This window comes from Delphinus delphis, chromosome 13 (assembly GCF_949987515.2).
Source record: "Delphinus delphis chromosome 13, mDelDel1.2, whole genome shotgun sequence".
NCBI classification, from domain to species: domain Eukaryota; kingdom Metazoa; phylum Chordata; class Mammalia; order Artiodactyla; family Delphinidae; genus Delphinus; species Delphinus delphis.
The window spans coordinates 9,326,288-9,353,741 of NC_082695.1; the positions used below are offsets into that span (position 1 = coordinate 9,326,288).

Here is a 27,454-nt window from a genome sequence, read left to right on the forward strand (position 1 = left end):
CAAAGATGGGGACACTGAGGCCCAGAGGGGGCTGGCCAGTGCCCCTCTCACCCAGCATGTAAGACTTGGTGGACCCAGTGTGCTCTGCCCTTGGTCTCTGCTGCTCAGCCCAGAGAAGAGGTAGAGGAAGGAGGGGGGTACTCACAGGGGATTCAGCCCACATCCCTGAGCTCCCCTCCTGCATCACAGGCCTCTAGTACCCCCAGGAAGAAGTGGTCTGGTTGGCAGTGGCTGGACCTGCTGGTCCTAGGGAGAGCCTGACCTAGGCTGACCTCGGCCGGGGGCCAGTCGGGCAATATGGTTCAGAGCTGTTCCCCCTCTGCTCCTTCTGAGCTGTCCTTGGGCAAGTGACTGGGCCTCAGTTTCCTCATCTGTAAAATGGGGGTGGTCCCAGTGCCTGCACGTGTAAGGGAGGCTGTGGATACAGTATATGCTGACTGGGTAGGTGAGGGGCCTGGGTATGAGTGTGGCCGGGCAGCCTGTGGGCAGTAGGTGCTCCCGGCAGCCCGGCTGATGAAGGGGCTGAGTGTCCTGAGCACTGACCGTGGGCGAGGGCGATGCCGAATTAGCCCCCTCAACGCTCCCCTGACTCTGCAAAGTAGGCATGGCCACTGTGCCTGCCTCACAGATGAGGACACTGAGGCTCTGAGACACAGAAGGAGACACTGCTGGACCCTGGGGGCCCGAGCCTGGAGCCCATGCCCCAAGTGTGGGAAAGAGGAAGCAGAAAGAAAGGGACGTCCGCCGGGGGGCCTGGCGGTTTCCTCTCGGAGGCAGGAGCGTGAGGAGGAAGAGGAGTGCTGGGCAGGAAGCGGCCGGGCGGGCGGGCGGGGCAGCCTCCTGGGGCCCGGACAGAGCTGGGCCTGAGTCCTGCCTCTGCCCCTTCTGAGCTGTGTGACCTTGGGAAAGGCACTTCACCCTCTCTGTGCCTCATTTTCCTCAAGTAAAAAGAGCTGAGTGACGGCACCCACATCAGGGCAATGGTGAACTAGCTGCTGTCCGCATGGTGCCGGGTGCCGGGAGCCGTGCCCGGCTCAGGTGGTCTCAGCAAATCTTAGCTGCTGTGGGTTTTTTTTGTTTTTTTTGGCTGAGCGGCATGTGGGATCTTAGTTCCCCGACCAGGGAGCGAACCCGTGCCCCCTGCAGTGGAAGCGCAGAGTCCTAACCATTGGACCTCCAGGGAAGTCCCATGTAGTTGTTGTTATTTTTATTAGTCATTTTCAGCATGATGGGCACTACATTTGACACATCCCATGCAATTACCACAAACCCTGGGAGGCGGGAACAGTGATGAAGGCATCTTATAGATGAGGAAACAGGCACAGAAAGGTAGAGAGACCTGCCCAAGGCCACACAGCTGGGAGATGGAAGAGCAGGAATGGAGGCCGGTGTGGGCCTGCCAAGGCCAGGGGGTGTGTTTAGCCCCCGAGCAGCCCGAGAAACCGCCCAACTTCTGCCTACAGCCCGGTAGATCTGCGGGGGCTGGCGAGAGCCCTGATGTCCCAGGGGGAGACAGGTGCGTCAGAGGCCAGTGGCGCCCCGATCCCATCCTCTCCCAGGGGGACCAGGGGCTGAAGGCTCCCAGGGTGAGAGTGGGGTTTCAGTCCTCACTCTGCCCGGGGCTGCTTAGTGACCCAGGTTGGTCCCTGCCCCTCTCTGAGCTGTGAAATGGGCAACCAGGGGGCTTGATCCGGGCTTTCCAGGGCTAGTGGGGGGAGGGAGGAAGGGGTGGTGGTGGGCAGGGCTCCCGTGGCTCCTGTGGGGCCCCCAGCCGCGCACACACAGCCGCCCCATCTGCCCCTTATTGGGCTTTCGTGTAAGGTCGTGTTTTGAAAAGTACTTTGCTGCTTAGAAGAAACCCCCAACCATGCTGAAACCACGGGCAGATGATATCGGCGTGCTTCCTTTCAGCTCAAATTCTGTGAATCCAGAGACTGGAAGGTGCCCCCGAATCCAACAGGGGGAGGGTGGTGAACGACAGTCATTTATCATCACACCCTGCCCCCTGCCCCCCCCGGAGCCTCTGGGGGCTGCTTCCACCCCACGCCCTTGCTCCTTGGGGCCTGTTAGCTGTCGCCAGCTTCTTGGAAGTTGCTTTTCTGTTTTCCTTTGTTTGGGGGACTGGGTGTTGGGACACACAGCTGCAGAGTCTGGGCCATGGGCTTGGCGGCCGGGGAGAAGGGCAGATGGACAGGTTTGGGTTCAGATCTTGGCTCTTGTGTCCTTATTACGTGGCTTTGGGCTGAGAACTCAGCCTGTCTCAGCCTCAGTTTCCCATTCTGGAAAGTGGAATGTCAGTACTGGCCTTGCTGGGTGATTGAGTCGAAAATAGGCTCTGGGAGGGTCTGACACGATGTGTTTCCTCCCTGAGAGGCAGAAGAAGGGGCTTGCTGCGTGGGAAGTCACCAGACCCCAGGGGTGGGTCCCCAGATGCCCTCCCTGGGATGGGCAACAACCTAGCCAGCTCTCCCGGTAGCCTGGACTGGGCACCAGCCGCCGGCGGGCTGCCAGGCGGGCCCGCTGGAAATCCCCCACCCACTCCTTTGCGAATATGGAAAAGGAAAGCAAAAGGCACAAGCAGAGGTCTGCGCTCAGAGCGCTGGCCCCCCCGGGGGTGGAGGCGGAGGTAGCTTCCTTCCCCAAGGCTGGAGGGGCCGCCTCAGCTTCCTTTTTGGGGCCCCACACCCTTTTTTCCTCTCTCCCCTCTGGGCTGGGGAAGAGGCCACTGTTTTCCTCAGGCCGTGGACCCTGCTGACCGCTCAGCCTCTGGCACCAGCGGGTGATGGCGTACGGGGGAGGGGGCCCATCACGGCGGCACCTGGCCTCTGGGTTCTCCCTCACCGTGGCTGACCCTCCCCTCCTGGGCCTGACCTGAATCCTGACTGCGGCCCAGTCTGAAGTCCGTGGCGCAGCAGAGAGAGAAACCTCTCTCCAGGGAACCGTCTGGAATGGGAGGCCCCGCTGTATCTCTTTTCAAATCTTCGTGTAATCTAGGAAACTGTCTACCTTACCGAGGGCCTCCACGTTTGAGTTCCTAGTGTTTCTGGTTTTGATTTTTCAATTAATAAAGCTCATGGCAGAAATTATGGAACAGTAACTGAAAAACCACCCACAATCCTACTACGCAGAGAGAACGAGCATTTCCATTTCACTTAGACGTCTTTGTAATTTTCTGTCTTGTATTTCTTTCTCTAGCTTTTCCCCCAAATTGCAATTCCGTCCACATTCACTAATTCTTCACTCAGCAGTTTAGCTAGGGAGCCCCCTCTGTGTGCCAGGTATGTTGGAAACATAGGCAGAAACTTTTGGACAAAACCCCCAGCCCTTGTGGGACTGACACTCATCCTACCTTTTTGTTACCTGCTTTTTTGTCACTTAACATGTCTTGAACATTTTTCTGTTCTCTTAAATATTTTTCAAGAATGTCTTAAAAATAAATACTGGCTGCACGATATTTCATTTACACAGATAGGCCATGATATATTTATCTATGCTTATCTAGACTCCTATTTCAATCACTTCTAATTTTTTTTGCTCAACTGGACAACCTTGTGACAAACATGTTGTACGTAAATCTTGCTGCCCATCTCTGATTATTTCCTTAGAAGCATATTCCTAGAAGGGAAGTGCTGGGTGGAAGGCTTTGTGAGCACTTCTCATGTTTTCTCTTTCTCTCAAAGCTTTATTGAGATATACTTTACAAATTATAAAATTAACTCGTTTAAAGGGTACAGTGATTTTTGGTATATTTACAGGGCTGTACAACTATCTCCACGATTTAATTTTAGACCACTTTCATCGTCTCAAAGAGACCTTGTGCTCATCAGCAGTCACTCCGCGTTCCTCCTCTCCCCACCCCCAGGCAACCACTAATCTATCAATACTTTCTGTCTCTCTAGATTTGCCTACTTTGTTCTTTTCATATAAATGGAATCAGACAATATGTGGTCTTTTGCGACTGTCTTCTTTCACTCAGCATCACATGTTCAAGGTTCGTCCGTGTTGTAGCTTGTGTCAGTATTTTGTTCCTTTTTATTGGAAATAATATTCCATTGTATGAATAGATCACATTTTGTTTATCCATTCCTCAGTGATGGACATTAGGTTGTTTCCACTTTTGGGCGATTGTGAATAGTGCTGCCACGAACATTCGTGAATAAGTTTTTGTGTGGACATACGTTTTCATTTTTCCCTGGGTATATACCTTAGGAGTGGAATTGCTGGATCATATGGTAACTCTACGTTTAACATTTTGAGGAGCTGCCAAACTGTTTTCCAGAGTACCGCACCATTTTATATTCCCATCAGTAATGTATGAGGGTTCCAGTTTCTCCACATGCTCACCAACACTTGTTTTTCTTATTTTATTATTTATTTGGCTACGTCGGATCTTAGTTGCAGCATGTGGGATCTTTCATCACGGCACGCGGGCTTCTCTTTAGTTGTGGCGTGTGGGCTCTAGAGCACGCAGGCTTAGTTGCCCCGCGGCATGTAGGATCTTAGTTCCTTGACCAGGGATCAAACCCGCACCCCCTGCATTGGAAGGTGGATTCTTAACCACTGGACCACCAGGGAAGTCCCACCAACACTTGTTACTATCTATCTTTTTGATTGTAGCCACCCTAGCAGGTGTGAATGGCTTTGATTTATGTTTCCCTGATGGCTAATGATGTTGAGCATCTTTTCATGTGCTCAGTAGCTATTTCTAATGCTTCTGATATATCCTTTCCAAATAGTCTTCTAGGAAGGTTACACCCATCTATTCTTCAAATAGTGGTGCAAACACTGGCTATTATTTTAAAAACCTTTGCCAACTTCTAGGTGAAGTAGTTATCTTGTCCTTTCTGCTTATGAATGGAACGAACCATTTTTCTTTTTTAAAAACAATGAGATATAATTCACATAACATAAAATTCACCATGTTAAAGTGCAATTCGTTGTTTTTAGTATACTCACTGTGTGTGCAACCATCACCTCTATCCAATTCCAGAACATTTCCATCACCTCAGAAAGAAACCCAGTATCTGTTAGCATCGGTCCCCATTCCCATCCCCGTCCCCTCAGCCTCTGGCAACCACTAATCCTACTTTCTGTCTCTGTGGATTTTGACTCTTTCTCCAGTGTTTCTTGGTCATAGACATTTTCTGTGACTTACAGGCCATTAACTCTGTGTGCTCCTCTCCTGCACTGCCTGCCTCTTTCCTGTTGACTTGCAGCAGCTCTTTACACTGACATTAGCGCTCTGTCACACGTTGCAAATATTTCCCTAGTTTGCCATTTGGCTTTTCGACTGGTCCTGAGTTTCTTGGCCTATGGAGGTTTCTAAGTCTGGGCAGTGAAATACAGTGATCTTTTCCTTTATGATTTTGTTTTTTGCTTTTTCTGCTTAGAAAGGCCTCCCTGACCCTGGGATCAGATAATTATTTAGGTTCTTCTATTCCAGTTTTGTCTTGGTTTTATTTTTCACATTTAGTTATTTAATCCAGCCAGCTTTTATTCTTTGTGGCTGGTACAGTTTCCTGTTGTTTTTTGGTGTCAGTGAGATGCTGTGTGTCAAGGCACATCACTAAACGTGGGCTAAGGATAATGACAACAGCTCACGGCAGATTGAGCTTGGAAGGGTGGAGATTCCTGGGCTCTCGCCCTGGTTTCCCTGTCAGCTCAGCCCAAGGCTCTGCTCAGCCGACTCTGAGCCTCCCTGGCATCCCTGAAGCCCCTTGAGCCCCAGAGGCCCTCGCTTTCACCTCTTCTTCTGCATCATCATTCTTCGAAGGCAGGCGGTGGCCACCATCGGGGCTTTTAGGGATCTTGGTGGTGACGAGACCCCCCTCCCTCCGGTGCACTCCCCTACCGGAGGCCGGTGACAGAGGTTATCTGTTGTTTCTTAACCACATCTTTTTCCACTCTCCCCAGGCGTGGAACAGACACGGGGCCCAGGGTGCAGCTGAGGGCTGTGCTGCAGGGGCAAGGGGCTTCCCCCACTGGGCTGGCTCCACAGAGAGGCCGGGAGGTGGGCCCGCCGCAAAAGGCCCTGGGGGGCCGGCCAGCTCCAGGACCCCTGGCCCTGTGAGACTCAGGTGCTCCTCTGCTTTCCCGTCGAGAGCACTGAGCACACCCTCCCGTGCAGCAGGAGAGCCCAGGGAGCAGTGCCAGGTTCGGGGCCGGTGTGCCCCCTCCTGCTCGGGGCCTGGGCACGTGGCAAGGAGCCATGAATTCCTGTCTTGGGGGCTGACCACAGCCCGGTACGCGAGGCCTGGGGTGTCCTGGCACCGAGGTAGCCGGAGCAGCACTACGAGAGGAAGGCGTAGCCCGCATGAAGGTGGATGGGGACAGGGTGCACGGGCCTTGCAGCTCTTCGGCCACGCGGGGCAGGGAGGATTCCTGGCGCGATACTGGGAGCAGGATGCGGTCGCCCAAGGCGTGGGCTGGTGGCAGCTGCTTTGCAGCCGGCGGGGGGCTGGGGTGGGGGTGGGGTTCTGGCTGGGCCCCGACCCTGCTCCGGACCCACGGTCGGCCCAGGCCCAAGTGCCAGTCAGCGCTCCCAGACAGAGACACCGCTCTGTCCTCAAGACCGACTGAGGCAGGGCGACGGGTAACTGACTGAAGGGGAGCTGATGGAGGCTGGCTGCTGAGCAGCTCCAGGCCCTGGAAAGTGGTTGATCCTAATTTGCCAAAGGTCTTGGCCCGGAGTGGTGCCCCGCGTGGAGGAAAGGTGAAGCGGGGAGAGGCCTAGGAGGTGTGGACAAGTGGCCTGGCTAGTGAGGGTGGTGGCACTGGCTCCTCTGTTCCCGCCTCTGCAAGGCCCCATCCCAGGACACGCCTCCCCAGGCCGGGCCATGTGGCCTGGACCACTGTCACCCCGAGGTGGGAGGCGAGGTCAGCTAGCGAAGGTGCCGGGGGGTCCGTAAGCTCCTTGGTTTGCCAGTTCATCCACGCCTGTGACGGGGTGCAGGGAGTGGGACTTCCAGGTGTGGTGCCTCTTAAGCCACGGACCCCCCCCACCCAGCCGGCCTCAGAGCGGAAGTGCCTGCCCGTCTTCACAGCGGGGTCATCCACACTCAACCACTCGGCGTGAACTAGGACACCCGCGTCTCAGGAGGGGTTTGAGTGGCTGTCAGGGGGTCCCAGACTGGTTGTGTGTGTGTGGGTTCGGGGCTCTCTCTCTCTATGGGGGGTCTCTGTCTCTGGGAGTTTGTCTCTGAGGGGATGGTTGCTCCAGCATCTGAGAGGGGCTTTGTGTCCCAGTCTCTGTGATTGTGTGTGTGGGGGGGTGGTCGCCATCTCTCTCAGAAGGGGCTTTGTGTCTGTGTCACTGAGAGTCTGTCTTTCGGACATGTCGGGGCGGGGGGACTTTTACAGGCTTGACGGGGAGCTCACTGCAGGTGGGGTTCAGACGAGCCCCCAGCCGCTGTCTGTTTCAGCATCTCTGGCTGGTTACCCCTCCTACAGGGCCTCTCTGGGTCCGATAGTGGGGGCGCAGGCCCCCACCCTCAGGCTTGGTCGCTCAGGGTGGGATCTGGGGCTGCCACCCAGAGGAGGGAGGCGAAATGTTGGGGACTCCGAGCAGGGTGGTTATGCTTGGGGGATGTCTCACCATGTCAGTGTCGGCTCTGGAGAAGCTCTGCTTCTGGCACTGGCGGGCTCTCACTTGCCAGAAAGGGGAAACTGACTTGATCCATGTGGCTTTTAAGGAAGCTTCTCCCATCCCTTTCCTGCTCCCCCGCGGGGAGAGGGAGCTTGAGGCAACAGGGAGCAGACCAAGGGGGAGACCTGGGAGACTCCTGTGTACTCAGGGCGACAGGCAGGTTCACGTACAGAAGCCCTGAGGTTGCACTCCAACATCACCCCCATTTTACAGATGAGAAAACAAAAGCACAGCGAAGTGAAGTGATTTGCTCAGGCTCACGCGGAGAAAAAGCGGCTGAAGCAGGCACTCGAAGGGCCTGTGTGTGTGTTGCGGGGCTCTGGTTGGGGGCAGAGGAAGGAAGTGACCTGGGGCCTGTAGTTCCAACATTTGTTCAGCCCCTGGAACGGGCTCATTGCCTTCGCTTTGCCCCCTAGGGAGCCGGGGAACAAGGGGGTGAGATAACTCACCACACCCCCTGCATCTGCCCCTGCTCCCGAGACATGAGGGCTGGGGCCCCAGGCACTTAGCAGCTACTCACCCATCCATCTGACAAACCCTTTCCAAGTACCTCCTCTGGGCTGGACCCAGTGCTGGGCCCCAGCTGGGAACAAGGCCTGGTGCCCTGTCCCCACCCCCCGAGGAACTCCCAGGCAGGCGGTGGGGGCAGCTGCACCTTCAGGAAATTATGGCCAGGGCTGATAAGCCCCGTGACGAGGGAGAGGCACAGGAATCGCACTGACCACGACTTGGTGATCAGAGAAGGCTCCCTGGAGGAGGGGAGGTTCTCTCTGCTGAGACCCGCAGTTTGGGTCAGGCCTGGTGGTGGGAGAGAACATGAGCTGGGAGGAATGGGCTGGATGGGGGTGGGTGGTGTGAGCTCTGGGGCTGGGCAGACGAGGGTCCGAGCCCCAGCTCTTCTTGGTTTCTTTCTCCGTGGCCGGGGACAAATGATTTTGCCTCTCAGGGTCCCCGTTCCTCCATCTGTAACACGAGCCTGATGTGTTCCGTGAGGTGTCCAGAGCCTTCCTCTCAGCCAGTCCTCTCCCCTGGCCGGCTCGAGCCCCTGGAGACCCAACCTCGCGTCCTCCGTCCTCGCCCCGATCACCCTGCTTTGACGTATCCCTGCCACTCCTCCAGAGCCCTCATGGCGATGGGCGGTCTGCAGTGGGGGCCATATCCTGGGCCCTACTTATTATCCCCAGCACTCACAATACTTGGCGAACAAGGGGCCTGTGATGAATATCTGTATAGGAATGAAGTGAGCATCTACAACCTACCAGGCACCGTGGTCGGTACCGGGGATGCCACAAGAACAAGTCCCCACAGAGAACATTTCACAGGTTGACAAGTGCAGTGAAGGAAGTAAAGGGGTTCTGTGATGGTGACTCTGTATTTAGACACCTGGTCAGGGAGGGCCTTCCTGAGGAGGTGACCCTTGAGCTGAGACCTGAATCCGAGAGGAGCCCGATTTGTGAAAATGTGGGCAAACTGCCTTTCAGACAGAGGGAACAGCAGGCACAAAGGCCCCAAGGTGGGAGTGTGCTTGCTACATCGCAGGAACAGTGGAGGCCAGTGTGGCTGGATCGGAGTGAGAGGAACAGTAGATGAGATTGAGGAGGTAACAACAACAAGGTCATGCAGCGTCTCATGGGCCACGGCGAGGACCAGCAAGATGGGGCCCACAGGAGAGTTGTGAGCAGAGGAGAGGGATGGGAAGTAGCTGGATTCTGGATGTGTCTGGGAGTAGCAATGGCGGGACTGATGGACAGCAACTCAGTTTCTTTTTTCTTTTTTTTTTTTTTTTTGCGGTACGCGGGTCTCTCACTGTTGTGGCCTCTCCTGTTGCGGAGCACAGGCTCCGGACGCGCAGGCTCAGCGGCCATGGCTCACGGGCCCAGCCGCTCCGTGGCATGTGGGATCTTCCCGGACCGGGGCACGAACCCGTGTCCCCTGCATCGGCAGGCGAACTCTCAACCTCTGCGCCACCAGGGAAGCCCAGCAACTCAGTTTTGATGCTGCTCATCTTGCAGGGGGTTCAGGGTGTCACCCTGTTTTCTGACACCTCACGCTTTGTGGGGGCTCCCTGTGAGCGCCCCCTTTGACCCCAGGCCAGCTGGTTCCAGAGCCCTTGCCCCAGCATCCACCATTCTGCCGCTGTGGGATGGACTGAGCCCTCCCTCCTCCAAGTCTCTTGTGCCTGGGGAAAGGGGGGCAGGGGAGGGAGGTGGGTGTGGCCCCCCTGCCCAGCCTTCCCCTCGGATGCCGTGGGTTCCAGACGCACCCAGGGCCCACGTTAAACACGGATCCCGGGCTGACTTCCAGAGGACCCGGGCCTGCTGGTTGTGCATCCTGTGTTGTGACCAGCCCCTCCAGGAGGTTCCCTTAGCCTTGGCTCCTCATTTGTCAAGTGGGGATAAAAACACCAGCCTCATGGGCTGTTGGGGGGGGGGGTCATGGGAGGCGCCCACCACTGTTCTTCAGACAGGTGCCCCAGAACAGGGTGGTCTCAAAGTATCACCATAGTCATGTCAAGGATTGCCCTCCACCCTGAAACAGTGACCTTCCTACTTCTTTGGTCCTGGCACCTCCGTTCCTCAATATGATGCTTTTTTCTTTGAAATTTGAATTTTCTGGAAATGGTGCTGGCCTGTGAATTCAGCAGTTCAAAGGGGTCCTGGATGGATAGCCCAGGCCCCAGTGCCTGGTACATAGTAGGTGCTCACTAAAGGGTGGTGTGAGGGGGTCTGTTAGTACCATTTCTAGCCACAGCAAACTCCCCTGCCAGCTTGTGGATTCGGCTGTACTTTCTGGTCTCTGGACGTTAGCTCTTGCTGTACCCTTAGCCTCCAGTGCCTTTTCCTCCACCTTCTCCACTTTGGAGAGTGCTCAGCAAACATTTAAAGCCGCTAACTCTATGCCCTGCAGAGGACACACAAAGATGGAAAGGGAGCAGGGAGGCTGCCTTGGGCTCATGGTCTTGTTGTGGAAAAATAGCTGTGAAAGCTGAAAGCTTCCTCAGGAGGGGCTGTTCGCTTCTGAGCAGATCAGGTATTCCTTCTGTTCACTTCTGAGCAGATCAGGTATTCCTAAGACTGCATTCCTAAGGCCCTGTGCTCATCCCCACCTTGTACCGTGTCCCCAGGGACCTTTCCATACCCTGCACACACTGTATTGCCAAATTCTCACGGAAGGTAGGGGCACTATTACCCCACCTTACAAAAGTGGAGACTGAGGCTAGGAGAGGTGAGTCACTTGTCCATGGAAGATGAGGCAGAGCTGGGACTCAAAGCCAGGACTGTCTAATTCCCAAAAACCAGGATGGCAATGTTGCTTGCGGTGGTTGTGCAGACCCCAGAGAGGCTTCTGAGCAGGACACAGGGTGGCCAAAGTCTGGGGAACACACGGGTTCAGGTTTCTCTGCTTCAGGTCTTCTCAGAGCCTTTAATGTACTACTGTGCACGTGATTCTCCATGCACAAGAGGCTGCCTTCTCTTGGGGAATCCCTCTTTGCACTGGCTGCCAGGAAGCTCAGAATCAAATTGGTGGCAAGTGAAACTCTGGTCTGTGTTCTAGCAGTTGTCTCCCTTCCCACTCTGAGTATCCCTATAACCCGACTAAAATTTTTGGAACAAGACAGAGTATTTTCTTTTTTTTTTTTTTAAGGTTGTTTTGATACAATCAGTAAGACATGATTAAGCCTTTCCCATAATGTTTTTTCGTCCATTTGTTCATTCATCCATACAGGCAGTATCGATTCTGGGCTGTGGCCTGGGTTTGGGGGACTCAGTTATCCATGACTGGGATCTAGAATTTCTTCTGGGCCTTTAAGTTTTCAGGCCCCCATCAAAGACTGCACTCTCATCTTCCTCCTCCTGGAGTCTGCTTACTGTTCCCACGCTACCAAAGAGAAAACTGAGGCTGCCAGTTAGTGCCACGCCCAAGATCCCAAAGGTAGTAAGTGGTGGAGCTAGGGCTCGTCTAACCTTGCCTCCAGGCCACGGGGATGCTACCTTGAGGGCATGAGGGCCATGGCAGAGGAGTGTGGCTTGGACCTAGACCTTCGGGCTGTATACTATGTCCTACTTCCTGTCCCATTGCTGCTCTTTATAGGACAGGAATGAGGGTCCCAAAACCCTGGGAGAGGCAAGACTTCTAAGGGGCTGGTGTGGCCTGGGGGATTCCAGATGGTGGTGGGAGGCCTCCCCTCAAGGCTTTCCCTTGAAGGATAAAGGCCCCTACAGTGGATGCAATAAGGCCATTGTGAGGGCTCGGCCTGCCATACCACGGGACCCTCCGTGCCAGGCCCTTTACTGCTTGGGTGTGAATTGGATGTTGTCTTCCCCTCCAGCCTCCCACGGAGGCAGCGGGTAAGAGCAGGGTCGGGCCCAACTAGCTGGCCTGCTTCTGCCCAAGTATTTAATGTGAGCGTCAGCTGCCCACCTCCACAGCTCCACCTTAGAATAAGCCGACGGACTCCCACAGCCTCAAGGTCCCGTGGGGACTGCCTCACTGCGTGCCAGTCTCACTGTGCCTTTGTGCTTCCCCACCTCAGGGCCTTTGCCAGGGTCATCCTGGCACCTACCTGGGAAGCTCACTCACTGCCTTCCCACCCGCCTGTCCTGGCCCTTACCGTCCCCTGCCTGTTGGGTGTCTGTCTCCCTTCTCTGGGAGCGCTCACAGCTCTGTGATCCTGTGTGTATTTTGTTCCTGCTGGGGCACCGGCACCTCTGCCGGGGTCTTGTGGGTATGAATGGCCATGAGTACACGGCAGAGCGGGGTACAGCCCAGTACCCTGGAAGACTCTGGATGGGCCATCCCCGCCCCTGAGCACACAGGGAGTGGCAGCAGGTTTAGGGAAGGCAGGGCCTCCAGAGAAAGGCCAGGTCTGGTCCCAGTCATCCTCTCATCCCCTCCAGGCAGATTCGAGGCGCAAAAGGCCGCCCGCCCCCGGCTCCCTGCCATGGGAGAAAGGAGTCCTTGGACAGTGGGAGCTTAGGAGGACCGGATGAACCTGTGGGCTAGGCAGAGCTGACCAAAACGCCCTCCAAAAGCATGAGAACAAACCTAGGGCCAGAATTTTGCTCTGTCTGTCTTATGTAGAAGCACATGGAACTTCCTGCCATGTCCACTGAACAGACTAATTGTCCTTTCAGGGATCACCCTACCCACCCTCTGGTACCTTCATGTCCTTGATCTCTTCAAACCCAGAAGCGCCTGAGTAGTTCACTGTGTGTTATATGCATAGTCACAGTGATATATACATTTTATTTTAGTATCAATTACATTCCATTACTCTCCCCTTTTATCCTACTTAGGGTATGTACGTAGGGAGGGAGGTTATAACTTCGTTGCAGGTAGAAAGGGAGCACATTACAAACAGGGTCTGTAAGGTTGAGAGAAAGCAGGTGTGTGCTCAGGGGAAGCTGTAGTCCTGTACGTGACACAGGAGCACTGTAATGCTGCCGTACTGCAGTCCTGTGACACGGGAGCACTGTAACGCAGCAGTCAACCCAAGCAGGCTTTTCCCATCTCGGCTGGCCCCAGCCTGGAAATTTAACAACAGCTGTTTATCAGGTATTTCTTTCACTTGCAATATATAGTTCACCCATCACCATACCAACCCTGTGAAAAGAGAGGGACTATTAAATATTTCCACCATACATACATATGACAAGACTAAGGCATGGAGGGCTGAGTTGCTTGTCCAAGGTTATACAAGAAGGGTAGGGTCAAGACTGAACCCTAGTGCCTAGAGGAATAAGAAAAATTAAAAAGCCTGGATAAAGTTAGCTCTAGAAATGCAAGCCCTACCGTGAGGACGGCGTCAGAGCCGGTCTGCAGCTTTGTCTTTACGCTTCCTAGCAGCCAGAGCAAACAAAGAGATGGATTACCACTGGAGGCACAGTGGCCACTGGAGCTAAGAACGAGCTCCCCAGGAGGGATGATGCAGGATGTGGCGGGTGACAGTCTACTACCGCCTGTACTGCAAACACTGGGATGGTCTGGTCATTTTGATCACCCAAGCACAGTGTGACTCTGAGGTGGGTCCAGAGAGCAGCTGCTGGCCTGGCTTGCTCTGCGTGGCAGGTGGAATAGAGGGTGTGTGAGAGGAGGGGAACCTGAAGCCCCAAGTGTTCCTGCGGCTGCGGTTCGGGCTCGGCTCTCTCCAGCAGAGCTCTGTTCCATCACATTGTTCAGTCAGAAAGGCACCCACTGGTCCATCCACACAGTGACCAGCGCTCACAAGTCCTGCTCTGGTAGGGCTGTGGCCATAGGTGGGGATGTCTGTCCCTGTGCTCTCAATTGCCCCTCCAATCTGGGCAGAGCCCCTCGCATCTCCCCCACCAGGCAGCATGGTAGTTAGATGCACTGTCTCTGGTCCTTGGCAGGCTGGGGTTCAGCCCCCGGCTCAGCCTCTGGGGTTGTGTGAGCCTGGGCCACCATGAAGACACCAAAGAACCCGTATCACGCTCAGCCAGCAGGCAGAGGGGAGCCAGGACGTCTGTGCGGCCAGGGTTGGCTGTGGGGGGAGGAGGGGAATGCTCTCTTCACTGCCTGTCAGGTCAGCGGTTCCTCAGCTGCTGGGGGTGAAGCTGGCATGGAGGGCCCCACTTCCAGAGTGAAACCAGGCTCTGCCAGTAATCTGGGCACTCACACTGGGGGCAGGGCCCAGGACCCAGAGCAGAACTGAAAGGGAGATGAGGCCTGTTACCCTCTCGGCCTGGCCCGCTTCCTCCCAGTGATGCTGAGGGCCTAGAGACAGTGGGGAGGCTGGGGGTCCAGGCAGGGCCGACTGCAAAAGCAAGAGAAGGAAGGAGCCCTCTGCACCTAACCCGTTTTGCAGACGGGAAATAGAGACAGAGGGGCTGGCTGACAGTGAAAGCTGCTGGGAGAGCAGAGGCCCTGCTTCCCATGCGCTCCAGCGTGTCCAGTGCTTGTGTAGGTGCCAGGCGAGGCTCCCAGGCTGAGGAACTTGGTCGTGGGGGACATATAAGAACTTGAAGGGTGAAGATGCCCTGGCTAGTGCTGATCACTTAGGGCTGGGATTTACTAGCTGTGCAACCTCTCTGAGCTTGTTCCCAGAGCTGTTCTCCCCAGACTGCTGTGTCCAACAACCAGGGCAGGACTGGCAGCTCCAAGACCTTCTGGGAGTGGGCCTGGACCAGGAAGAGCCCCAGTTTGACCAACCCTCTCTTGCCAGGCTGCCCAGTCCTGGGGTCACCATCCTTCTATCAGAACCCTGGCACCTGTGTGTCTGGAGCATGCTTAAGCGTATGGCTTTAAGGACTGACTCTTGCACCACCTTTTGAAAAGTCAGCCCCTCATGGAGGTCAGGTCTGCCAAAGCCACTGTGCCTGGAACTCACCTTTGTTCCTGCCTCTTGTTTCCTCCTCCCCAGCTGGCACTGCCTTGGTGAGAGCTGTGGTATCTCCAGGTGCGCCTTGCTGTCTGTCTCCTGGCTCTTAGGAAAAGCTGCTGGAGGGAGGAGGGCCCAGTTGGGTCTCCTCTGTCCATTTCCCACATCTTGCTCCTTCCCCCACACTCTTATCTTCTTTTGGCCTCTGCTGGAAGCAGCCATCGATCATCTCATGACCCCAGAGAAACAATCTTACCAGTCTTATCACAGGAGGAAGTGGAGGAGATGGGGGCAGTGAAGGGGTGATCTCCTTTCTGAGAAAACGATGAGAGCTCCTGGGCCCCGGGAACAAGCATCTGCAGGGTCAGCCAGGTTCAGTCAGGACCCTTTTGCTGGCAAAAGGGTAGGGGGTCATCTCCCACCCACTCTGAGCCCCACGTGTGTTGAATGTCATGGGAGACTGCTGGGCCCCAGGTTTTGTGTGGGCTTCTGGCTGGCTGTAATTGAGGCCAGCCATGCCAGGCTTTGCCCCTTTGGGCACATTGGCAAAAGAGCCCCAAGAGCCCATAGCTAAGCTACTCTGCCAACCCCCTCCTTGCCCTAAGACTTGAAGGCAGGACAGATTAGCTAGGTGTGGGGCAAATGACTTTACTTCCAAGATTTGAGGTTCTTTTTAAGATGTGGTGATAGTATCTGCTTCCTAAGGCTGCGGAGGAGCGGAGCTAAAGGTATGATAAAGTCCTGGGCCCCCAGGCAGAGTCAGCCAGCACCATTAGAGGGAACTTGGGTTGGATACCCTCACGTCCACTCTCTGGGTTTACTGCGATGAGGTGGCCAGCAGCCACTGTGACTGGCAAGGGTAGGGGGTTGGGGGGTTTTGCTCCACCAGTGGGAAGAGAAACAGGTGTCAGCCAACAGACATGTCAGAGCTGGAATGTCCACAGGTCCAGGTGAAGCAGAGGTTGGCCCTTAGGCCACATCGGGTGCTGGGGAGCTCAATGTGTGTGTGTGTGTGTGTGTGTGTGTGTGTGTGTGTGTGTGTGTTGGGGTCGGGGGAGCTGGTGCTGTGGCTACAGGCAGAGGGCCCTCTGCAGGCTCCTGCAAGGCAGAATGCTAGGACGCACTCCAGGCTTGGGGTGCCTGCTCAGCAGCACCACGAGCATGCACTCAGCAAGCTAGCCCCTGGGGAGGCCTGGGTGGGTGAAGGGCCATCAGAGACAGGCCTTGAATGTCTGCCTTGGTCTCCTAGAGTTCAAAGCCCAAGCTACAAGCAGCCTGCTCCAGCATCCAGGAGATTCGGCGATGCACACGTCTCGAGATGCCTGACAACCTCTACACCTTTGTGCTGAAGGTGAGTGACAGCTTTCCACACCTGGGAGGAATAGACACAGACCTCAGGGATCCCACCCAGCTCTCCCCTCCCTCCCTGCCAGGTGAAGGATCGGACAGACATCATCTTTGAGGTGGGAGATGAGCAGCAGCTGAACTCATGGATGGCCGAGCTCCGGGAGTGCGCAGGCCAAGGGTGAGACCCTAGGGCCCCACTCCTGGCACAGCTTTTACTGCTCCTCCTGACCTACCCAGATTCTTAACCCCAACCCTTCTCCAGCAGACTCAGCACAGACCCAGAGATGCATATTCCCTCAGCCTTAGAGCCCGGCACATCTAACTCTCCAAGGGGAAGCACAGATTCCTTGAACCAAGGTGAGGGGTCAGGGCCTTTGTCCTCCGGTGTGTCGGAACTCAGCCCAGGACATAAGGCACACACAAAGGATCACCGTTACCTGTCTCCTTCTCTATCAGGTGCTTCTCCTGGGGGGTTGCTGGATCCAGCCTGCCAGAAAACAGATCACTTCCTGTCCTGCTACCCCTGGTTCCATGGCCCCATCTCCCGAGTGAAGGCAGCTCAGCTGGTTCAGCTGCAGGGTCCTGACGCTCATGGAGTGTTCCTGGTACGGCAGAGTGAGACTCGGCGTGGGGAGTACGTGCTCACGTTCAACTTCCAGGGCATAGCCAAGGTATGGGGCGAGGCAGGTGGGCTGCACCCTGGCCAGGTTCAAGGCCCTTAGGGGCCAATGCCTGAGCCTACCGTCCTCCTCTCCTGCAGCACCTGCGCCTGTCACTGACTGAGCGGGGCCAGTGTCGCGTGCAACACCTCCACTTCCCCTCGGTTGTGGACATGCTCCACCACTTCCAGCGCTCACCCATCCCACTCGAGTGCGGGGCTGCCTGTGACGTCCGGCTGTCCAGCTATGTGGTAGTCGTCTCCCAGCCGCCAGGTGTGACCCTAATGCCCCTTGATAAAGGGGGTGGTGGCACTGGGAACCGAGACCTCGTGTTGTGTCCTTCCAACACTTGCCTCCACCCCGTTAAGACTGACAGTGTGGTCTCTCTCTTTCTTGGTCACTTGTCCCCCAGGTTCCTCCAACACTGTCCTGTTCCCTTTCTCCCTCTCTCGCTGGGATTCAGAGCTGGGCCTTCCCCACCTTAGCGCTTCTGGCTGTCCACGGGGGCTCGGCCCAGAGGGTCTCCCAGGCCGGTCCTCTCCCCCAGAGCAGATCTTCCACCTGGTGCCTTCGCCTGAGGAACTGGCCAACAGCCTGCGGCACCTGGAGCCCGAGCCCACCAGTCGAGCCCGGGACTCGGACTATGAAATGGACTCCTCCTCCCGGAGCCACCTGCGGGCCATAGACAATCAGTACACGCCTCTCTGACAGGCCTCCCAGAGGCCCCTGAGAAGCACAAGCAAGTAGAGATGTGAACTTCTGAATGTAACTTTCTTTCCTTCCTTCCAGAGAGAGATTTAAGGGACACTGTTAACTGTTCATTCCAGTTTGGATGTGACCCTTCAATTAGGCCTGTTAAAGGGCCTCCTAGAAGTTCCATTCTCACCTGGCTTTCTCCTTATTGTTTACAGATGTAGTTCTTGTTCGTGGATGTCGCCAGCTCCTGCCCTGGGTCCCTAGGACCAGGCCCCATCACTCTTCGAGGGGGCAGTGGGGTGAGGGCTGGAGTTGGCAGTGGAAACTTGTTCTCTTTTTCACTGACACTGTCCCAGCTGGCAGACTTTCTACTTGGGGAGGGGGGAGGGGGGCCCATCAGGAAGCCCAAAACACTAACAAGCCCTGGATTCTCCTGTGGTTTTTTTCCCGTTATAGCTTCAGTCCACGTGGCGGGTCTGCTGTACCCAAGCCACAGGTGACCACACCTATCCTGCTTCGACTCTCAACTTTAGGACAAAGTTCTGGCAGATGGACAAGCTAAAGGTCAAAAATGATTTTAAACATTTTTACCTCAGATTAATTTTTCAAAGGATGCAGGTTTCAAAATTAAACCACTGCTTATTTCATTGCACTGTTTGAACTAATACCCATGCGATTTTTGTAGTCAGAGACAGCTATGCAAATCCTACTTGACCAGTTCCTGGTTCGAGCCAGCATGCCTGGCTTCCTTGTCTATTGCATCCTCAGGACAGTCACCTGTTGCTGAGGAGCCACTGTCCTTCCTAAATGTAGAGAAGTGAAGTGTGTCACCCTTTCAGGGAAATTCAGGCAATTACTGAAATAGGAGGGTGGCAAGGAACAATTCCACCCTGGTGCCTTATGAATAAAAAACTGGATTCTGGTTTACAGCAGCTTTATGGTGAGAGTTAAACTGAGGGGTAAGGGAGGGGCAAGGAAAAAGGAATAAAGGGGCTGCTGGGCCCTTTCTAGTAAATCCTTCACCAACAGGGCTGGCTCAGAGCCTCCAAGTGTCTAAAGGCTTATTAAATTATCCCACAAGGTTTTAGGCTCATTCTTGAGCCAAAATGGAAGCTAGGAATCTGGTGCCACAGCTAATGAGAAACTCCTTTAATAGCCCACAATCAGTGTTCTGTTCCAGCAGTAACCACTGCTTCATCTGGTGAAGCATGTGTGCATGTATACATAGGCACACATAACCTCTACCATGCAGGGAGGTCCTGCAGTCAAATCTCCATCTATACTTGCCTTTCACAAGTGATACAATTCATGGGGGCTGGCTCCTCCCAGAACTTTCATGCAGAGGCTCAGAAACAAGGGAGGCAGTGACCGAGTGGAGTCAGCTGCTTGTGGGTGCGAGCAGAGCCGTTCAGTATAGCCACTGGGCTCCTTGAAGTGGCTTCTAGGAAACTGGGAGTTCAGCGCAGCTTAACATTTATACATACATCAGTCAAAAGCTAAAATTAAACCTTGGCCTAAACTAACTACTTGCCTGCCTTATCTGGGGTGAGGCGTGTGTCTGTTCCCTCCAGCCGTTCTCCACTCCAAGAGGTCAGAGGTCAGACTTTGGGAGAAGCAGGGAGGTCAGGAGCCACCTCTCTTCCACTTTTAAAACCAACACTCCTGGGACTTCCCTGGTGGTCCAGTGGTAGGGCTCTGTGCTTCCCCTGTAGGGGGCGTGGGTTCCACCCCTGGTCAGGGAACTGAGATCCTGCAAGCTGTGTGGCGTGCCCCTCCCCCCACCTTATATATACAGATAAAACCAACAGTCCTGGGTGTTTTCACAGACGGTAAAGCATAACCAACCCTGATCTAGAGTTGTCTATTTCTAAGGGCCACATTTTCTACACATCAAGCAGGTCTGATTAATGAATGCTAAGCAAAGTGTAGACCAGGAGTAAGCACTGTTTTGGATTTCTCTTTTACAAGAGAAAGCTCATCATAGAAAGTAAATGCTGACAAGTCACTGGTACAGATTTCCCCCTGTCTGCACAGGAAAGGGGCCAAGCAGACAATGAACCAGACAAGTAAGTTCCCTCCCTCCAACCAGAAGGGTAAACAGACATCTGGGATATGATATCCACAAGCCAGGGGCACTCACTTCTTAACAGCCGCTCAACATACAATTCTCAGGTAGTGCCAAGAGGCAAGCCAGGCACAGCAAGTCAGCAGCTCTGACCGACTGGCTACAAAGTACAAGCTCAGAATCTGTGACACAGTCATCCACTTCCAGACTGCATCAGTGTAAAATGTTCAAGAAAAACATTTATTTACTAAATGTGTCTGAGTTACCAGGACAGCTCAAATACATTCCGACAAAAAGGCCCCTCATGGCCTGGGAAGAAGCGACACTAAGTCAATGCCTTTTCTTTCTGCTAGAGCAGGTTGAGCTGGAGGAACGGGGGCAGTGGGTCCCTGGGCTTGATGCTGTCACAGGCAGTGAGGCAGCAACCCTGACGGCTGCAGCCAGCCCACCGCAGTCATAGCACATTCCACCACCCTCTTTCCAGCCTCAATGTGACCACTGCTGGCGGCAAGAGGCCAAGCCAGCAGCCTCTACTGAGAGCCAGACTCTTGAGTGCCAGTTGGACAGTAAGCATCACAAGCCCTCCAGTTATCTCTAATTACAGACAACAAGGATAGCTTAACTGCTCCCAGCATCATCACCTCCTTCGCCTGACTTCAATGAACTTTTACAAACTAACAGTCACCAGCACCAAAGAATTAAGTCAACTAACCTGCCTTGAATTTTAGACCAGCAATCCATATGGCTTTATCTGGTATAAATCTTCTGCCTTTGATCATTTCTGGACCGTGTAGGAGAAAGGAATAGCAATCATTAAAATCTTAAACCAGAGAACACTATTTTTACATAACAGTTTCTTAACTTAAAATCAAGGCCTTGAACCCTTCCCTAAGGGTTGCCTTAGATTCCTTTATGCTATTATTCAGGGCTAAGTCTGTTATCACAAATGTCATGTGAACGCTAACATCTCCCACAGGCTAGAGGAACTTGATAGTTTATTATCCACTGACTCTTAACAAGGACACATCTGACATCCAGTGTTTAGCGGAATAAGCAGCACGTTGTAATGACAACACAGAAAATGGATTCATCTTGTATCATTATAGGCAGAAGGTATTTGGCAAATTTGTATGCATTGTTTATGTACTGTATAAGTAACTTATTCTTGAAGAATGCAAATTTTGCTAAAATGTACAAATTGCTACATGTGAATTAAAACAAAGTTTTCAGAATCTTGATTTGGTACCACAGTATTTAAAGGCTCTATCTATCTATTATGACTGTAGTCTCTGCAAAATACTTGCTTTTCCTGTTTGTCCTGCTCCCACAAACTGAAGACATTAACGAATGCTTAGGGGTCTACAGGAGTATGCTATTTTGTACATCGCTGCACCTTTTCAGCCCTCTGGATTTCTTTATTACAGGTGTGTGTGTGTCTCCTGCCCCCTACTGGTAAAACAGACAGATGCCTGAATCAGGACAACTTCTGACTAACTCATTTGGGTTCAGGAGATATTAAAAAGGAAGCTTACAGAATCAGCGTCAGGGTGAGGATGTGGACTTTCGGCACTGCCCAACTCTGGCCAGCCTTCCTCCTTCTGAAGCAGACCTCTAGCCACCAAAGAGAACATCTCTCAGTCTTGTCTTTTTCTAGAGATACCTTGAACCAGAACTAAAGGTGAAGAAGAAAAGTCATTTGACAGCTAACCTTCGAGGTATTAAGACAGCAGAGTCAGCCCTCCTGCCCTGATATTCAGTATCCTACAATGGAAATAGCTCATACAAACACACATTAACTTGATATCAGTTTTTAAAACTTTTTTTATTTTTTGATTTTTTTAAAGTTTTTATTTTATATTATCTACAAAGTAAAAGTTTTTCCCTTAACTTAAAACTTGAACCACTGTAGACAGTGATTACTTCATCAAACTTGATTTATAAATAATAATCCGTCAGTTTGACGGTAAGAATTTACTGAACCTTTGTCAAGTTTAGTAAAAGGGCGTTCCAAGTCTTGATTTTTTTTTTTTTAAAGCAGTAATAGCAGCAAGAATCACTCTTGTTACTTCTTTTGCTAGCTGATGTGTTCATGACTTTCAAGGGTCATTAAAAAATAAATAACTTCCAGTTTCAGCAAGCAGAGCTGGGGTACTTGCGGGACTTGGAAACAGCGTATGGAATTATGGAACAGCCCACAAGTTCCTAAATGCCTCTACTCGGTCCAAATATCTTCCACTGCAAGTGAACTGTTAGCATTCCTATTGGATGTTACAAGAAATCAACATATATTTTTTAAAAACAAAATAAATGAAATTCTAGTTTTCTGTGCTTCCAGTTGGTAGAAGCAGTAGAAGGGAGGAGGGAATTTGGCCTTTCGGTTCCTCCAGGGCAGCCTTACAACTGCTGTTGGTGGTGGGCTTGTACTGTAAAAAAGAAAAGTGAATATTTAAACAGAAAACTGGCAACACCGCACATTAGCCTAGTGTCTCTGCAGCACATGTCTGTAAAGCTATCCTTGTGCTACCTGAACAAGACTCAAAATTTAATTCACTCTTTACCCTTCCCACCCCCCCGCATCTGTACCAAAAGGGGGAGAAGGTAGGTGGGTGGGTAGAAACAAACCAGTCAGACATAAAACCATTTCAGATAAAACTCCCAGAAGAGTTGTTGCTCATGGGGTACAAAAAAGGCCTTAACATATCCCCTCCCCAAATAATAGCCAAGCACCAATATTGCTTTCAGAATAACAGGTTAGACTGTGAAATATCGCCATGGCCACCATCAAGTATTAGAGCACAATCACGGGGCATTCTCTACCTGTCAGGGCATAGACTGGAGCTAATACTATACTCGAAACCAATCCATACACAGCACTTATCTCATCAGTGGTAGTCTCCAGAGCTACAATCAAACTCTGCCATGGTAGTAACCCCCCACATGTCAGACTGTTGGGACTCAGGAAGGAAAACACTGCCCTGTCCAACCTATCATAACAAGGAAGGCCAACTGAGTCCTAAGCATGCATCAGCTACACAGAATGCTGCTGCTGCTTCTCATCAAGCCAAATCCTGTATACCATCAGAACACACACACACTAGGCTCCCGGAAGCCTCAGGCCCTGACACTGAACTGATCATCACAGTCCCTACTGTGTACACTCTGACGGGTCTTGCTAGTTCTCAGATGCGGGGCTTGAAGCGCTGGCCCGGCCTGCCATTCGACCTGTGCGAGCAGAATGCTTTGGGGTGCCCGGCGGCCCCTGCACACACACGCCTCACCTGAAGGGTGCGTCATATAGGGGAAATGCGCTGTTGTCGAGACTGGAATGGGCTGTAGTGCACTTTGAGCGAGGGCGGCCTGGGGACCGCCGGGTGGCTGTGTCGTCATTAGCATCATTGGCGCATGGGCAGTTGGATGAGAAGGAACCATTCCTGACTGTACATGAGCCTGAAACAGAGAGCTCTTTTACGCATACAGGCAACATCTCCAGCTTAAACAACATGTCAACTGTGTCCCTTTCACTGGGTTGGGGCTCTCAGGAAAGGGCAACAGTGGGCCCTCAGGGCCCTTTCTTTCCTCTGGGGACATTCCCTAGTGGATCCATCAGTTGACCTATAGACATGCTTCACCCTCTGGCAGATCCTGCAAGGCTGAGGGAGCAGGCACCCAGCGAGCCTGGGTAAAAGTCAGGGCTGCAGTGTCCTAGCCTTCAACATTTCTGAGGACTGGATTCTATGTATGGGGCAAGGTCTTCACAAAGATCCCTGATCCAAGCGCAGCTTTCTCAAATTAATAGGAGGCTACCTGCAATGATGCTTTAGACTCTGGCTTCCATGTGGGGCCTGAATTAGTTTTACAGATAACATCTCTTTCAAGTAAGAAAGCAGATTATTACATTATAAGCAGGGACTGTTAACTTTGTTCTAGGTTCTCTTTGCCTTTCCCCCTCTGCTTCTTGCCTGCTCACCAGCACACCTCAGTGAACAATGAGTCAAGGCAGTAAGAAAAGCCTCTCAGGCCCCCTTGCTCTGCTGAAAGATCCGCTGATAGAGCAGCAGCAGCAGGAGTTGCAGTTGAATGGCTCCAGTGAGGTGGGAAGGGGTAATCTAAAATTATCTGGTCCAGGCCAGTGTCTCTCTGTACCAGGTGATAATGAGTTCAACCTGGTCTCACTGTCAAGTTGGAAAGGTTTTAGTCAGCCCAAATAGCTGGATCGCAGCTCTGCAGGGAATTGGCAGAGCCAGGAAGAGCTCTCGTTTCCTGCCTCCCATGCTGTGCACTGTTCTAGACCAGGATAAGCCTTGAATGAAATGCTGTTTTGATTCTTACATATTCAAAGGGACCCAGGGCATATCTGGGCTTCCCTGCAAATATTAACCTTGTTGCTCTTTCAGCACAAAAGCACAAAAGTGAGGTTTTAGGAACCCCAACTTACATGTAAATTCACATACCTACTTAGCCACCAGCCTCTACTAGACATCTACAGGCCCCCTGGTCTCATGAAGCTCCTGGTTCAGCCAAACCATGCTGCCCCACACCTGACCAAACCGGCTCCCCTCCCCACCATCAAAAGCAAATCATCCACTGCAGTGCGCCACACTACAGAACCTACACGTTTGCTGGGGAGAATGCCCGAACTTCCCAGAGCTGTGGAACGCTAGTTACAAGGTCGCCTCTGAGAGTTAGCTCCAACTGAGCACCATCTCCAGCCCCACCACGCCAGAGCCTCAGTGGTGCACTGCTTGACATGAAACAGAGTTCAGTGAGGCAGGCTAACAGACCCAGAAGAGTTCTGTTATGAAAGCAGCAAAAAGAGACAACAAATACAGCCAATTCACCCTTAACAGCTCTAGGGAGGGCCTAAAAGGACAGTGTTGGAGCCCAACTTCGGTGCAGCTCCTTCTCATTAAGACAATCCAAATTGGCCCTGGATTGCATTGGACTTTTGTCAGTAGCTGATGCAGAAAGCAACCACACCTTTCAACCCTTAGAAGCTTTTGCTAGAGGTGAGCTCCAAAGGGCTTCCAGGGCTGCTCTTTAAGAAAAATGGGAACACCTGGGTGCTTCCAGCTTCAAGTTACACTGCACGAATGTACAAGGCCAAGCCCTTTCAAGAAGTACAACATATGGTCAAAGCGGATGTAGGAACAGCCAGGGAAAACAAGTACAGATATTTCTTAGGAACTCATGTGACTAACATTCAAGTGGTCAGGCCCAGTGTAGTCACCTCAGAGTTGAGAATTTGTGAAATCCCATCCTCCTTGCTAGACTCGTGTGTATGTGTGTGTGTCTGTGTGTGTGTGTGTGTCTGTGTGTGTGTCTGTTGGGGGGGAATATATGTATGTATACGTATATATAGCAATGAAGCTATATAAACATAGCAAAGCAGATACAGCAAGGAAAGAATTAGGTTGCATTCCAGAGTCAAAGATATTTTTAAGGTCTCAGTTGGGAAACGTTAAAAGACTGACCAATCAGCAACTGCACTGATCCCATTACAGAACCACACAAACATTCATTTAGGGCCAGATCACATGTATTTGAGTGGAAAAAAGGAGACAAGCAAATGGCATCACACACAGGGGTTCCTGGCTCGAAGAGCAGCTGGCTCTTTGCTGCTTATCTGACAACCTTCATTTCCTACTTGGTCTTCACAGAAAGTTGGCTAAAGCGGGTTTACCTGAGGTACATGGGCCATGTGGGGTGGATTGGTATAAGCCGGCTGAACATGAGAAGGATGAATCGTAAAGACGGTCTGTTGTGCTGTTGGAAAACTATTCTGTGGCGACTGTGTATTGGAGGCAGGTGTCATGGAAGGTGGGGTTGGTGCAAGCCCCGCATGGTAAATGGCTGACTGCTGCTGCGGACTGGCCAGGTGGAGAGCCTGGGCGGCCTGATGCTGATGGTGCTGCAAAGTAACAGGAAAGAATTGAGAAAATTTTCTTTAAGGAAGAGCAGTTTAAGGGTCACACACAAAGCTGAGTTTTGCATATGACAACAGGCTCCCGCTGGGCCTATCTAAGATGAGGGGCAATGGCAGGTACCAGAGAATACACAGGGAGTAGGAGCAGGGCTGGGGTGGGGGTGCCTCCTGTTCACAAACATTCCTGTCTGGGCTGCAAGCCTGATTCTCAGCCTACAAGTCCTCAACCAGCAGTGGTAAAACAGGACTACTGCTCCAGGGGCCTGACAGATGTCAAAGAGCTCCTTAAGTGCCTCCTTAACAAACATGATTAAAGAAGCTAATAGGAAAAAAACCAAACACCCTCATCATGTAAACATTAGAAATGAGATTTTTAAAAAGTTCCAAGCCAATTTCTTGCTTTATGTTAGATTTTTCAATATTGGTTAAGTTTCCAGAACTTACCCCATCACCTTATTCTCAATATGTACCTTAAGGTGATTTAAACCTGGGGGCACAGCCTGCAGAGCTGTACACTGGCTCCATGAGGCAGGGCTGCTCGGTGTTTTGATCACGTGGTACCTAGCATCTTGCCTGGCACTGAAGAAAACACTCAATAAATAGAACGATGAAGCAGTTCTGGTGAAGGCCTCTCAGTTCCTCCTTACCTGAACAGGACTGGGTGCAGGATGGCTTCCACCATGTTGGCTTTGCTGCTGTCCAGTGGGGGTGGCTGAAGGCTGAGGATGTGGAGTATGAGGGTGCAAGGTAGCATTAGGGTGCGCATACTGCTGAGCAAGGGAGCCAGTGGAAACTAAAGTGAAAGGAAAAGAAATGTGTATAATTGACAGGTGTCATGCTCTTAATCGCTCCTCTATGCCTCATCAACTTTCAGCTCATCCACAGTCTTCTTGATGCTCAATGCCTAACCAATCTCTGTATTTGACTCCATTTAAACCACCCACTTCTTAAAAAAATAAATGGGAAGTTACTGCTTAACAGTCAGGCTAGCATTTTATTCATATAACATAGCTGTACACATTATACCAAAATCTAATTAAATTTACTTCTAAAACAGTCACTAGGTTTCCTGAAAAGGCAACTTAAAAGCATAGACAGAAACAATTCAAACAATCCCCCGTCTGCGACCTGTCTCTCTGTCTCTCACACACACACATTTAGCTCAAGGCCATCATCTGGCTAACCTCACCATGCTACTGTCCTGGACCTGATGCAGTGTCCCGTGGGCACAGACTATATCAGGGCTGTAGTAAGGGGCTGGATAAGGTGTGTGGCAAGGTCAGGGCTCTATCTTCAGGGCCAAATGACCACAATCTCTCTCAGCTGATCACAGAAGCCACTCTGCCACTCAGTTCATTCTCTAGGCCTCCCTGCTCAAGATCTGTCACCTTTGCTTTATAAAATCTAGTAAATGGGATTACCTAAACTATGTAGAAAAACGAATTCCCTTCAAAGCATCCTAGCCTTTAAAAAGAATTTTACTAGCTAGAGTAACCTCAAAGGAAATACGATGAGCTAGTTTAAGTAAAAGTGTGTTCATTAAAGCTAAGAACCCAAAGCCAATTCTTTGTGAATCTCAGCACAGACCATACCTTGGCACAAAACAGGGAGATGAGGTATAAATTCATTTGTTCATGTCATCCCCAAACAGCAACTTGAGAATCAAAAGCACAAGATGGGTTCATTGCTTCCAGTGACTACTGATAGCACACTGATACAAATCTAACCATGATGTGGCAATGAGCTGAGGACAATGTTCTCAAGATGTATCTCCTCTTGG

The 27,454-nt window shown here is 52.3% G+C and overlaps 2 protein-coding genes across 8 annotated transcripts in view; one reads left to right on the forward strand and one right to left on the reverse strand.

The window, feature by feature from the left end:
- SH2B3 (SH2B adaptor protein 3) overlaps positions 1-21,432 on the forward strand; it is a 39,991-nt gene extending 18,559 nt beyond the window's left edge. Inside the window, exons 3-8 of one of the 2 annotated variants that reach the window (XM_060028064.1) lie at positions 16,234-16,335; positions 16,418-16,509; positions 16,594-16,688; positions 16,788-17,002; positions 17,092-17,263; positions 17,403-21,432. In XM_060028064.1, the coding sequence (XP_059884047.1) occupies positions 16,234-16,335; positions 16,418-16,509; positions 16,594-16,688; positions 16,788-17,002; positions 17,092-17,263; positions 17,403-17,698 (972 nt within the window). In that variant the 3' untranslated portion in view covers positions 17,699-21,432. The remainder of the gene's footprint in view (positions 1-16,233; positions 16,336-16,417; positions 16,510-16,593; positions 16,689-16,787; positions 17,003-17,091; positions 17,264-17,402) is intronic. The other variant, XM_060028065.1, reaches the window with a different exon arrangement.
- Positions 21,433-21,554: 122 nt separating this feature from the next.
- ATXN2 (ataxin 2) overlaps positions 21,555-27,454 on the reverse strand; it is a 119,737-nt gene continuing 113,837 nt past the window's right edge. For 4 of the 6 annotated variants that reach the window (XM_060028063.1, XM_060028052.2, XM_060028051.2 and 1 more), the window contains 4 exons: positions 26,322-26,467; positions 25,432-25,659; positions 23,030-23,198; positions 21,555-22,174 (listed from right to left, as the gene is read on the reverse strand). In XM_060028063.1, the coding sequence (XP_059884046.1) occupies positions 22,146-22,174; positions 23,030-23,198; positions 25,432-25,659; positions 26,322-26,467 (572 nt within the window). In that variant the 3' untranslated portion in view covers positions 21,555-22,145. The other 2 variants (XM_069541306.1, XM_069541307.1) reach the window with 2 other exon arrangements.